Source organism: Trichosurus vulpecula, chromosome 4, assembly GCF_011100635.1.
Source record: "Trichosurus vulpecula isolate mTriVul1 chromosome 4, mTriVul1.pri, whole genome shotgun sequence".
Lineage (NCBI taxonomy): Eukaryota > Metazoa > Chordata > Mammalia > Diprotodontia > Phalangeridae > Trichosurus > Trichosurus vulpecula.
Window position 1 is genome coordinate 185166878 of NC_050576.1, and position 14150 is coordinate 185181027.

The 14150-nt window shown below is 44.2% G+C and overlaps 1 protein-coding gene across 1 annotated transcript; it reads right to left on the reverse strand.

The window, feature by feature from the left end:
• Positions 1–1528: 1528 nt before the first annotated feature.
• GSDMA (gasdermin A) lies at positions 1529–9145 on the reverse strand. Its single transcript, XM_036757742.1, has 10 exons — positions 8932–9145; positions 8444–8624; positions 7529–7694; positions 5784–5880; positions 5328–5379; positions 4440–4455; positions 3105–3290; positions 2550–2664; positions 2346–2419; positions 1529–1771 (listed from the first exon to the last, which is right to left on the reverse strand). Exons 1-10 carry the CDS (start codon positions 9143–9145, stop codon positions 1529–1531), a joined length of 1344 nt encoding a protein of 447 aa, XP_036613637.1.
• Positions 9146–14150: the final 5005 nt, after the last annotated feature.

A 14150-nucleotide genomic window follows, 5' to 3' on the forward strand; every position in this document is an offset into this window, starting at 1 on the left:
CCCAAGACTTTTTATTAGGTTTTAATGCATATTACATCAACCAGTTGTCTTTTTAATCCACAACCATTCCTAATTAGGCAAGACTGAATGATAATGAAGATACAACTCTTAATAATTTAGCAACTGGGATTTTCTGTGTTAATCTTATATCTGGATTATTTCCTTCATCCAGTTTAGATTCTATCTATAGAGTCATTTTGGAAGGTTGTACTGCTGCTACTTCTGAAAACAATGTACAGCCTCTTGGTCCTTCATTTTCAACATCTATCTTTACTCTAGTCTCATAATCCTCAAAGGGCTCCTGATTGGATTCTGTTTGGAGATATTTCCCATTTTTGGACCTGATATTTCATACTCTCTCAACTTCTGCTGGTTTTTGGTTTTTGGTCCTTGTTTTTTGAGCAGTAGTTCTCAAAATGTCCATGGAATATTGACATTTCCTCCAAGTAGTTTGTAAATACTCTTGTAGTATTAATGTTTATAATGGTCCTGGGACCTTTTTCTCTTCTGCATTCCCTTTCTTTTTGAATATCTGGGGAGAATACATTGTGTCCACTAGAAGTTATATGTGGTGATGGTCTGGGATAATAACTAGTGAAGACAGGACAGAAAAAAGATCTACAGAGAGCAGTTCTAACAATTGGGAAGAGAAGAAGGATTCTGGATTTTGGGGTTTTTAAATGTGTTTGTTTTCCTTGGGGTGTGTGTTCGGGGTGGGGACCTACGGACATAAAGATCTCTTGAGTCTCGTCTGATCTGGGAATGTGGAATGGCAAGAAGTTGTAGAGACAGAAAAAAGAAATCTATTCTTAACCTCACTTTGCTCCCCATGGGAAGCAGTAAGTTAAGATTGAACTAGGTAGGGAAGTGATTTGCTATAGAAGTCCTTGTATTTGGGTGTGGCTCACAATTGACATATCTTTGGGATTCAAATTCAAAAATGTTTTAATCTTTTCAATAAAATTTTCTTTTGAAATCCTGAGAACCATATGAGGAAATGGGCTCGGTGTATTGGATGGGTAGGTATCATGAAGCAAGAGAAAGAGAAAATCCTGTAAGTAAAGTATCCGTAGGCCCTTTGTGTAAATGAATCTTTTACAAAAGGTCTACAAAATATGTAGGCATTCTGACTATATTACATTTCCCTTCTGGAATGAATTTAATCATTCACATATGATAATTAAAAACAAGGCAAAAGAGATAAAGAAACCCCATTCTTGCTATTCTAATGAGATTTTTTGTGGGGGGAAGGCAAGTGAAAGTAAGTGGGGTAGGTAATATTTTTCGTTGTCTAAGTGATCTTTTGTTTTGGTTTTTTTAAGGAGCCACTTCTTTTGGAGGGTTTAAATTTCAACTGATGGACAGTGTCAGGGAGGGCAGAGATTAGGGGTCATGGCCCTAAAATACTGCATATAAGTGAGATTTCTTTCATCTTCAGTAACTCTGTCATTCGGTGGTTCTTAATGTTATGAACAGAGAGAGGAGCTTGAGGGAAGGTAGAGAGGCAGGAGGCAGGGGAAAGAAGAGTTTAGGAGTCCTTGGTTAACAACTGTAGGAAGGAGAGGCTGGCATACAGGGCACAGAGTTGGGGGAGTGTGTCAGGGTCCCAGTTATACTTGAGGCCTGATCTCTGCATTTCTAGGCCACTCAGCCCCACCAAAGCCTCAGTGAAGGTCAATTCCTCATCCCCAAGGGAGGATAGTAGCTCAGGCTTCAGGGGAAATAAACCTTCCTCAGTGCATGGGAAGTTCTGCTCCATAACACTCTCCACCTGGAAGAAAAACAAGGTAAACAAAAGGAGTTGAGAACCTCCCCTTTGTTTTCCTCTGAACACACACACACACACACACACACACACACACACACACACACACACACACAATCCGAAGGATCCATTCCATTTCTACCCCTTTTCTCAGAATTAGGCAATGAAACCCAGGGAATGGCTCAACTTCATACTGCTTAACTCTTCCTGTGACACTGTGACAGGTATGTTGTTGCCACCCTGTTTCTGGATTGAGGGAGGGACACAGAGGGAGGAGGAAGCACATAGTACAGTGACAAGTTACAAGACTGCTGAACTTGGGAGTCAGAACAGGTGGATTTCAGACCTGGGTCTGTCATGTATTAGCTATGGGGCTAGTCACTTCTTTTGGGCTATATTTCATCTATCAAATGAAGGGTTTGGAGTAGCAGATATCTGAGGTCTCAGCTTTTGGAGTGGGGCAGGTACCTCTACACCCCCTTTTGTCATTAAAAATCATGTTTTCTGTTGTCACCCATTGAAGTCTGGTCTGTGGCCACCTTCTCCCCAAACTCTCCTGGCTGGGCCTATTTCCTCTTACCAGCCTCAGCTGCAGAGGCAAGATCTTCATATCCATGGACTTTGCTAGGAGTTTATGTTGGGCTTCAGTCAGTTCTAGAAACAGGAAGCATTGTTATGTGGGTTGGATAAAGGAAGCCATCAGAGAGGCTTTCTCAAGGACTGAGGACCTTCCACCGTGGTCTTGGCCCTTTTACCTCCCTTTCTGGGGAGCTTTCACATTTACCTGTCAGAGCTCCAAGGAAATAGAGAATGCCTTCCACGACATCATGGGAGAGTTCAATGTCTTTTGGGCTGGCCTCCAGGGACACAGGATGCCTCTTGTTCAGAGCTTCTTCAAACTGTGGGTGAAAGAGAAAAGCGTCTGATCTACTCTCCCTCCTGCCTCAGATTCATCTTCTCTGATTTAGAACCCAGAACCCTTCGTTCTGAAGCAGTTCCAAACCGGTCTGCTTCCAATCCCATTCTAATGATGTGCCTCTCACACCCACTGCCAACCTTCTTTCACTCATGGTAAATTTTACCCAGAGGGCAGTGGGGCATATGCTTTGGAGGAGGACCTCCATTGTTTCCTCTTTTAGGAGGAAGGAAGGAGCGGCAATGGCCTGTTAGGGTGCCTAGGCTGCTTTGAAAAGGATATCCTGTTTTCCCTTCTGTATCTGGTAAATTACGAGTATTCTCCTACCTTTCTTCCAAGGACTTGCCTCCCTCTGCCTACCCTCTTCATAGAACTAACCACCCCCGAAAACTTCTCCCATTACGCTCGGTCTCAGTGTCTCACCGAGAGCTCTAAGTCTTGGAGGTCTTGTTTCTTCCCCAGAAGGCTTCGGAGGGACTTGAGTAGTGATGCCTGCCCTTCCCTGCTCAACTTGTCTACCTCTTGGGCCTCACTTTGCACTTCTTTCTTAAGCGACCCAAAACTTTCTGGAACTTCAGCTGTGTATGCAGAAAAAAATAGAAGACAATTCTTTACCTTACCTACTCCCAACCCCTTTCATCTGGTACCCTGCCCATAATAGTTTCTTTTTCCTTAGGACTCCTCCATTTAGATCCCCACACTCTGGTCTTTAGCTTGGATTGGGCCTTCCCTCTTATTCTGAGACCAATAAAATAATCAATTGGACCGGATTTGTTTTAATTTCCCTTGGCTTAGTTTTAGGAGTAGTGAGAATCTAATCCTTATCTGAAGATGAGATGGTAGAACCGTTTTTCCCCTGGCTACCGAAGGGAATAACTTCTCAGGGAGATGGCAGCGGCCATAGTGGGACTCCTCCAGAGGGTGATAGGCTGTGTGACAACAAGGGAGCAGACTGGACCATGCACGGAGGCTCTGCCCTGAAGCTTGACAACCCAAGAATATTTCTAGTTGGCATCATAGAAGACCTTTGACCCTGGAGATGGCTTAGACCACTGGGACCTGAGATTTAGCAGCTCTCCCCTCTCCTGCATGCTTATAGGGAAAACTCGCAAATCTCCTTACAATTATCAGGTATCTGGATGACTGGAAAGAGAAAGGAAAACAAATGGATAAGAGCGTCAGCCTGAAGCATTTCACCAAGACAAAATTTATGTCTGTATAGCATGTTGTAATTTACAAAATACTTTGAATATATAATCTCATTCTATTACTGTTTCCATTTTACAGATAAGGAAACTGAGGTTCATAAAGATTAAGTTATCCCTTGCTCAGGGTCACTCAGCTGCAAGATGTGGGCATAATGCTGAGAGTAGGGAAATGTGTCCTAACTGTTTCTAAGAGGGTCCCAGCCTTTGAAGAACCACTGCCTCACCATTCCTAGCTTCTCTGGAAGATAAGAAAGAACAGTCTCAGTGGGTGGAGAACTTGGTGGGGTAGGGGAAGGGAGAGGGCTAAGTCTTTGGTCAGTGTGGCAAAGTTCATATGGCCTTTGCAGCAGCAGCAGCAGCAGTTCCAGGCCTTTACCAGAAGGATACTGGGTAGTTAATGGGTGAATAGTCACTGCCACAGGAATCTAGAGGACATGGGTCTGAGAGAACAGACTTGTTCAGGATCTTCCCTAAAGATTTCCTACTTCTTTGAATAATTTGGAAATCATTGCTTTTTTTTTTAAAGTAAAAGCCTTCAGTTTTGGGGCACCACCTCTCCTGAGCTCCTAGCATTTCCATAGGAAAATGGATAAGAAAAGCTTGATATTTTGAAAGAGTAAAGAAAAGTGTAATAATCTAAAAGGAAACACACTTACAGGACAATATTTTCTCTTCAGGCTTTTCTGGATAAATAAAATAAAAATACATCAGCATAACATCCATTCCTACTTTTTTTCCCTCAGGAACATTTTATAATGTAACATTTTGTTAGTGGTCATTATGAAAACATATTGTTGGCACATATTCTCATAATTTGGGAGCAAATATCTCTACTTCTGTGAATGTTCAAGCTCTGCCTTCCTGTTTTTATTTCTTTTGGTCCAAGAGAACAAAAAAGCATTCTATCTTTATCCTGCTCCCTCCCCTGCAAGAAGCTGAGACCTAGAGGATAATAGGGGAAAACTATATGGATATGGGGGTTAATAGAAGAAAGTCATAGAATCATAGATTTACACTTTTGGGTCCATGGACCCCCAAGAGATCTATGGATAGATTTCAGGAGGTTTCTGTGACATGGATAGGGGAAAAAATTGCATCTTTATTTCAGTATAATTGGTTTCCTTTGAAATCCTAAGTATTTTTTTATGCATTTAAAAACATTCTGAGATAAGGTCTATAGGTTTTTACTAGAGTGCCAAAGGTGCTCATGACCCAGAAGAGGTTAGGATCCCCTGATTTAGAGCTCAAAGGGATGTGATGAGTCATCTGGCCCAACTCTTTCATTTTGCAGATGGCAAGATTGAGGCCCAGAGAGATTACAGGACTTGCACCACATCCAAAGGCTTCGGGGAATGAAGGCAGGGGTTGCTGGGGGCTAGGGCCTTAGAGGCTAGAATGATGGGGAGACTATAAGCTTTCTACTTGGGAGCAGTTCTACTCACCATCAGTAGGAAAAGTTTTCAGGTTCTCGTTGGACACATGGGGAATGTCTGGAGGGGTGAGGAGAGAGAGGAAAGAAATGGTGCTGTTAGCTGCTGCCTGGCACTTTCCACCTCCTACCAAAAGGCTTTTAAAAGATCTTTGGAATCAAGCAGCGTTCCCTCCAGGTTGTCACTGGCTTGTCTTATGTAAGGTTTCAGAAACCAAACAACACCAATATGAAAACCGCAGTACATTCTCTCAGGATTTGAACTCAGGCATTTTATTTCCCCTCTCCCCATCTCACAGACCGTATCTCTGGGCTGCATTACTTGAAACATGATAATTTCACCTCTCTTCCCAACCCATTCCACAGCTCTCAGAAGAAAGGATCAGAGACACTTAATGATTAGGAAGGGGACCCAACAGACTCCTGGTATGGGAGGGGCCCCTGGTTCCCTGGGTCTCTACTCACCCCAGTCATCTTTTCCTTTGATTACCAGTTGCCTCACTCGGAAGGCTAAGACACAGCCCTTGGGGATGGTGATAGCCTCCTTGTGGTCAATGGATCCCTAGGATTAGAAAATACAGATTGGGAAACCTGCAGACACCCTCAGTTTGAATTTGCTTCTTGCTCTTCTCTCCCCAATTGCTTTTCACAAATGGCCTAATTCCATGGCATCCATTTCAAAGCCCTTCCATCAGTTTTAACTATTCATCTAACTACCTTCAGCTCCTTTGCTGACTCAGACTCACTACCCCAGCTGGGCAAACCTGTTCTTAGGCTAATCCTGACTCGCAGCCTTCACAGCCTCTTCTCTCCTTCCTCTCAGCTTTAGCATCCTAGTCATGCACTCCTCAGTTTCCATCCATCCTCATGTCCTCCAGGAAGCCTCCTTCCTTTCCTCCTGGCTTCAAGACTCAGCAACAGTGGTCCAAGAGCCACCCACAGAAAATCAAAGCTTACCTGTCCGTATCTCCCCCTGGAGACATTATGCCTCCAAGACATGATACATACCACCTGAGGTGGACTATGGAAGGCAGGAGCTTCATCACTGCTCTCTAAATTGTCCCAAAGGGCCAAAACCTTACACCACCGCTACTGCTGCTTGTGTAGTACAAGCAGGGTACTGGAGTTTTGTGCTTACTAATCACTGTTCACTCGAGTATACTCACTACTCTGGAGTTTTGCTCTTCTACTTAGGTTTCCATTTCCCCAGAAGCTCCTAACTCCAATCATTTGTGTAGATGCCTTCTGTAAGTCAGTGTGATTTGGGACAATTCCTTTCATCTCTCTTGGCCTTAGCTTCCTCATCTGTAAAATCTTTGTTCAGAAGACAGCAAGAGTGCAAGTTGTTGATCCCTTTAACGTTCACATAGGCTCTTCCTGGGGCTGCTAAGTGGCTCACTGGTTAGAGCACTGGGATTGGAATCAGGAAGATTCATCAGAAAGATGAGTCTTCCTGAGTTCAAATTGGGCCTCAGACATTTACTAGCTATGTGACCCTGGGCAAGTCACTTAGCCCTGTTTACCTCAGTTTCCTTATCTCTAAAATGAGCTGGAGAAGGAAATGGCCAACCACTCTAGTGTCTTTGCCAAGAAAGCTCCAAATGGGGTCATGAAGACACCAATGCTACTGAAATGACTAAACGACTCAGTGAATATTCCTTTTCAGGACAACCCTCCTTACCCTATCCCTACATCTCCTAGGAGAGTGGGACACACAGGCACCCACTATAGGCTTCTGGTTACACATGCCCTTTATCTGGAGGCCAAGACATATCTCTTGGAAATGGCCAGGGTGCTATAGGTAGTAAGCTAGCCAGAGAGAGAGAGAGATAGAGAGAGAGAGAGAGAGAGAGAGAGAGAGAGAGAGAGAGAGAGAGAGAGAGAGAGAGAGAGAGAGAGTGAGTGTGTGTATACATGCCCTTGAATGCCCCCATTACAAGTGTTCTCTAGGCTTTTGCTGGAATTTCACTTTTGTTTCTTCTTAGGACCCAGCTCTATACTCATAGGATCAGGAAAGGGGCTTTTAGCATAACTGGCTAGACTGGGGACAGGATGCAAGAAAAGGAGAAAAAGAGACTGGGCACAGAGTGTAGGAAAAGGGTATTAGTCAGATGTGGAATGCTGCCTGGAGATGGAAGAATTGGCAGGGCTGGTCTCTTCCTTCCCTAAGTTTCTGGGTGTATTGCTGGATGGGAGTGGGGAAACCGAACCTGTAGGCCCAAAGGGGCAAAGAAGGGGAGGGAGAAGCATCCCGAAGCTTTCCCAGCATTCTCCAAGGTGATCTCCTTCACAGTTTCCACAACTTCCATCACCACATACAGGTTCTCCCCTCGTTCCTTTATCTCCTTTAGGAATGAGTGCTCTGGCATGAGCTTCCTGGGGTGGAGGAGACACAAAGAGAAGGATCAAGGCTTTACTTTATGCTAGTTGGTGCCCCTTTCTCCTGTCGCATTCTCAATCCCCAGCACCTGAAAACCAGTTTGTACCTAGGGCTTCTTTCTAGCTTGCTGTGGCCTAGATTTCTGAGCTGCCCAATCCTCATATCCTCTCTGCCCCTATTCCTCATCTTTCACTCTCAACAACCACTTAATGCCACTTAAGAACTGATGTGATATCCTCTGTGCAAACTTATCCCAGAAACTCAAAGAGGGTGGCAGGGCATTAGAGCAGAACTGTGTGTTGCAACCAAAGTTGGGAACTGGCCTTCTTAGGTCATCTACCTTTGTGAGTGACCCAGAAACAGTCTGTATGGGTAAAAGGGTCACTAGCAAGTGGCTTCTGAAGTTATCTTTGGAGGTCATAAAAGCCACAAGAATTCAAAAACACTTTAAAGTAGTTATGGTAAGATAAAATTCTGACTGTACAAAAAGTTAAATACAAAAAGTTCCTATTAGGAGGAATACTTTCAAGATGATGTGGTCACAGTATGTGTGAAGCAAAGGGCCACAAGCCAGAACGAATTGGTCCCCAGAGCTACTACTGTGAAGGTTACAAGTCAGGGTAGTAGTCTGAAGGTTCCTCTCTCCATCCCAAGACCAAGAGAAGTCTGGTAATATTCCAGCCTTTCCTATAAATTCTCCTTCTCCCCTCTCCTCACTTCAAGAAGGAGTTCCCCCTATCCTCACCTCTCCTTCTGTAAGTTGTCCAGGGCTTTAGGGGAAACACTGAGAGATTGAACTTCTAGCGTACTGCTGTGTGAGAGCCCCGCAGTCCCTTTGACTTTCACTGTTTTGGGGACATCTACTTCACCCTCCAGGCGGGCATCCAGCAAATTCTTGAAAGAGAAGTTTCCTGTGTCTGATGGATCTGAAGGGATGAAAGGGGATGGGATGGGGTGCTGGATCAAAGGCATTCCCCAACTCAGAATGCCATGGGGACAACTGGTTGTATCTGATGGATCTGAAGGGATGAAAGGGGATGGGATGGGGTGCTAGATCAAAGGCATTCCCCAACTCAGAATGCCATGGGGGCAACTGGTTTGCCCATTCTCCTTCCTCTATGTAGGTTGACATCAAACCAACCTCAGCCATGGGGAGAGAGGCAGTGCCTTGCTAGCTGGATGACCAGGTCCATGCTTACCTCTGTTTTGTGCCCACCTATGCCACAAACTGACCTGAAGGTGAGGTCCCTGGCTGAAGAAGGTCTAGGAGGGTATAGTCAGTGCGGACATAACGGGCACCCCAGAACAATGTGCTCTTCCTTTTCCTTAGGACCAGGCAGAAGGGGTGGAAGCGCTTGAAATCAATGAGGCTGTCCAGCGGGGTCAGATCCCCTCGGGGATTGAGCTGTCTGGCCAGGGCCCGGGTGACATTTTCAAACATGGTCATTGTTCCTGGAGGGAGAGCAAAGAATCAGGTGGCTGCCAGAGAGAGAGACAGAGAGAGGTGGAGGGTAACTGGGTCACGGAGGAGATAGGTAGGTGGGTTATCTGGGAGGGGGCATCTTTTGTAGAACTATAGAATCTTGGAGCTGGAAGAAACCTTACAGAGGAAATGGGAACAGCTGACATTTAATGTTTCTTCTACCTTGAAAATGTGAGTCCTAAGTAATTATATCATTTAGTCCTCTTATTTTACAGGAAAAGAAACTGAAGCCAAAGAAGGTTCACTTGCTCAAGGTCAAATAGCTAGTTAGGGTCAGATAGGAACTAGGGGTACTCTCAGGGTTATGAGAGAGCAGAGACAGCTCTATTTTAGGCATCATGGTATAGTATAAAATGTACTATACTCAAGTCAGAAGACCTAGAATCAAATCCTGACTCTGCCACTTACTAGCTATTACTTTAGTCACTTAATTTCTTTGACCCTCCATTTCCTTATCTGTAAAATAGGGCAGCTTGTAATAGGGCAGCTAGTTGGGGCAGGGGATAGAGTGCTGGGGCTGGAGTCAGGAAGACTCATCTTCCTGAATTCGAATTTAGCCTCAGACACTTACTAGCTGTGTGACCCTGGACAAGTCACTTAATAACCCTGTTTGTGTCTCAGTTTCCTCATCTGTAAAATGAACTGGAGAAGGAAATGGCAAAGCAGTCCAGTGTTTTTGTCAAGAAAGCCCCAAACGGGGTCACAAAGAGTCAGACATGATTGAAAAGTGACTGAACAGCAAAATACTTGTAATACTTCATGGGGTTATTGTGAGCTTCATATGAGATAGTGTTGTGAAAACCCTGAAGCACTATATAAATCTAAGCTACTGCCACTTGTAGCCTCGTCTTCTGTCTTGGACTGTGTGTTTCTGGTTCAAATATAGGAGTCCTAGCTGGATGGCGAGCACAGCTAAATCATCCTATGGGAGGGAGAGTACTCACACATTGCCTGGAACCGCCACAAACTGCCACACCTGTTCTTTGGGTAGCTGGAGATAGAAAGGAAGAGCCACCTGCAAGGACCATTCTGACCCAATCAAATGAACCCCAGTATTTATGCCGTGTTGTTGTTGTTGTTCAGTCGCTTCAGTTGTGTCTGACTCTTTGTGGTTTTCTTGGCAAAGATATTGTAGTTTGCTATTTCCTTCTCCAGTGACAGAGGTTAGTTAAGTGACTTGCCCAAAGTCACATGGAGCTAGGAAGTTTCTGAAGGTAGATTTGGCCTTTGTCCTTCCTGACTGACTGAAACAAGAAAACTTTTTCTGGAGATTCTCTCAGGATGCTGAGCTACTGAAGAATAGGGTGTATTCTGTCAGTCTGTCCTCTAATCTCACTGATGTATTTCTATACACAGAATATTCCCTGTCATTCTGTCCACTGCACCACCTAGTTGCCTCCTTCATGCAGTAGGTTCTGGCAGATTCTCAGCAGGCTAGAATAAACATCTTCAAAGCTGTCTGAGTACGCTCTCATAATGCTAGGCGACTGAACAATTTGTCCAGGAGCTGCCTCTTTTCCTTTAGGAAGGGCCGAATAGGGTAGACCCTCCTGCCCAGGCCAATCCGATGTGTATTTGTTAAATGCCTACTATATGCTACAAAGATGAACATTAAAACAGTTCCTGCCTTCAAGGAGCTTAAATTCTACCTGTAGGTTACTTGTCTCTTTGTCTTCTAGGGGAGTTCCTTTCTCTAAAGCAGCTTGATTTATTCTCATTTATTGTCCCTCCAGGTCTCTCTTACACCCCACCCCCTCTCCCCTCTCCCATTTCCAAAATCTTTACCGAAGAATGGTGGTGGTGGTGGTGGTGGTTGGGGTGCTGTCCGTTGGATGTAGAGGTCACGTGCTGTGTGGGTCCGAGGTTAGTCCAATTTGTTCTTTACAGGGATTCTTGGGTTAAGAGAATCCTTATGCTCAGTGGTGTCCGTGGTGGCTCTGCCTGATTTATGCCACTGTGGAGGGAAGGATGGAGGCCACAGAGATCCCACCCCACTGGCCACACTTCCGGGAGAACTGCATCAACCTGTTTTCCATGTGCCTTGCCCCAGGCCCCAGGCCCTGATTTGCTACAGGGCTGAGGGGTTGGGTGGGGAGCTTCCAGGCAGGTGCCAGCGTGGGCGAAGGCAGTCAGACTAGGATGGGAAGTAGCACCTGTATTGATGGCTGAGGGGGAGTAGGGTGACTCAGGGTGTATGTGTGGATGGTCCTTGTGTACATTTTTCTGTCATATTGGAGGAGATCATCAGAGTTGTCCAGGAGAATCTTGGCTTTAGGATCAAATCTTGTCTCGTGTGATAAGGAAACAAGAAAACTCCTTTTTCTGGAGATCCTCTCAGGATGCTGAGCTACTGAAGAATAGGGTGTATTCTGTCAGTCTGTCCTTTAATCTCACGGATGTATTTCTATACACAGTCAGAATATTGCCCTCTTCAATCTTTAAAAACTAAGTTAATTTTTTTCAGAAGACAAAAATTGATTTTTCTCTTCCTTTCACCCACTCCTACCTTAAAAAAAAAAAAAACCAACAACACCTTTGTAACTAATATCTATAGTCAAGCCAAACAAATTCCTACATTGGTCATGTCCGAAAATAGATATCTCAGTCTGCACCCTGAGACCATTATCCTTCTGTCAGGAGGTGAATAGCAGGCCTCGTTACTGGCCCCTCTTCAATTCTTAAGCTCCCTGGCATAAGATAGATACTGATATGTATGTATACATTCACACACATAATGCACACACACATATGTATGTATAGATGTGGAAGCCCAAGGAATTTGTGTCTGTGTATTTTAGTGGGAATACTATTGGGACACAGCTGGGCAGCTAGGTGGCTCAGTAGATAGAGTCCCCCACTGAGCCTAGAGTCAGGAAGACTCATCTTTCTGAGTTCGAATCTGCCTCAGACACTTAATAGCTGTATGACCCTGGGCAAGTCACTTAGCTTTCTTTACCTCAGTTTTCTCATCCGTAAAATAAGCTGGAGAGGGAAGTGGCACGATTCCAGTGTCTTTGCCAAGAAAACCCCCAATGGGGTCATGAAGAGTCAGACGAGACTGTAAAATGGCTGAATAACGGCATTGGACTTGGGAGCAGGAGAACCAGATTCAAATCTAGATTTTGTCATTTGCTACTGTGGACCTGAAAGTTTGGTTAAAAAAGGCAAACAGGCTACGTGATAGAAAAACAAGGTTTAAGTAGCAATTCCGACTCCAGTTTATGATCTCCATATCAAAGAAAGGAAGGTCTTAGGTAAACAAGACAATTGACAAGGTAGGGTCACTTACAGATTACGAACACAAGATGCAAATGTCTCTAGCCCGCTGTTCTGGCTACAGACATTCTGTCACCCACAGGAAAGATACCCCTTGTCAATCTTATCTGGTCTTTGAAGTTGCTGACACAGAAAGGGGGATTTTTAGAATAGAGCAAAAGCAGTTTGGAGGCTTTGGATATTATTGGGGTTCAAATAATCGGAAAGGATTGACACTACCCTTAGGCAAATAACTTTTTTCTTTTTAAAAATTGTTTTTAAGATTTAAGCCTCCTCATCCTGTCCAATCTGGAAATACAGTGGCTATTTATGGGCCCAGTTCCACTTCCGATCTGCAGGGGAGCTTTGACCTGCATTGTTTCTAACCTGAGCTGGTTTGCTCCTTCTTAGGGAAAGGAATAAACAACATTTATATGGTACCTATTACATGCCAAGCATTCTACTTAGTGCTTTTTTACAAATATTATCACATTTGATTCTCATAACAATCTTTGGATACTGTATTAGCAAGGCAATAAACATAACATCGATGATAATTGTGAATATGCCTATTTGGTTCTAGGTACAATTATTTCCCCCATTTTACAGTTGAGGAAACTGAGGCAAACAGGGTTAAGTGACTTGCCCAGGGTCACATAGCTAGTAAGTGTCTGAGGCCACATTTGAACTCAGGTCTTCCTGACTCCAGGCTCAATGCTCTATCCACTGTGCCACCAGCTGTCTCTTACGCAACCTGGTGGCCTCCAGCTCCCAAGATCTCACCATGTTAATACCAAACTTAGCTTGGGAACCTATTCAGCTCAGAACTCTGGAGCTCAAGAGATTTGCCCACCTCCACCTCTCTCATAGTTAGGATTACAGGCGTGAGCCACCATGTCAGGCTCTGATTTTATTTTTGAGTCACAATTTTCTTGTGCATAAAATAATTTTTTACACTATTTACCTCACAGGTTTGTTGTGAGGAAAGTGCATTATAACCCTTGATGTACTATAGAAATAATCTCTCTCTTTCTGTTTGGTTTTCCCTGTGTTTTCTGTCTACAACTGTTTCTTATTTCCTGCAGGCTTTCTCTCTGTGTTTAGTTTAAAAAAAAGATGAAGTTTCCTTTTGGGAAGTTTTGCTTTCGTCTCTTTGCCTCTTTAACAGCCACACGAAGAGCGACTTTTTGTTATGACTGAAAATAAACTTGGATAAAAGAATCAAAGATACAGTAAGATATGTCTTCTACTCCTGTCTGCGATTATTTGCTTAGATTTTTAAAGAAGAGGTCAATTAACCTATTCCTCTGGACTGAGACATTCTTTGGACCCTGGAAATCCTCCCTTGACCCTAATCAGCTAACTTCAGAGAGGAAGCTTCTATCCCAGGGCCTCCAGGCCACATGTGATCTTCCAGCTCCTCAAGGATAGCCCTTTGACTGAATCCAGACTTCACAGAACAAATCCCCTTAATAAAAGGATTTGTTCTGTAAAACTTGGACTCAGTCAAAAGGCCACACCCAAAGACCTCGAAGGCCACATGTGGCCTCCTGCCCTGTTCCATCCCTTCTCCTTGGAATACAGTCTGAACTTCTTTATTCTCAACCACTGATGTCCAAGTTCTCTTTACCTGGTGAATTCTCCATGGACCCAGAACACAGCTATTTCGTGTCATCTCTGCTGTATTGTGACTCTGGCTGGCCCCTCTGCAAGC

Excerpts from the sequence above, each read along its gene's own strand:
- GSDMA (XM_036757742.1), bottom strand. The coding sequence starts at position 9,145 with ATGACCATGTTTGAAAATGTCACCCGGGCCCTGGCCAGACAGCTCAAT. Across the intron at positions 8,625-8,931 it reads GCCAGGGACCTCACCTTCAG|ATCCATCAGACACAGGAAAC; the intron begins GTCAGTTTGTGG and ends TCATCCCTTCAG. Across the intron at positions 2,665-3,104 it reads TCCAAGACTTAGAGCTCTCG|TTTGAAGAAGCTCTGAACAA; the intron begins GTGAGACACTGA and ends TTTCACCCACAG.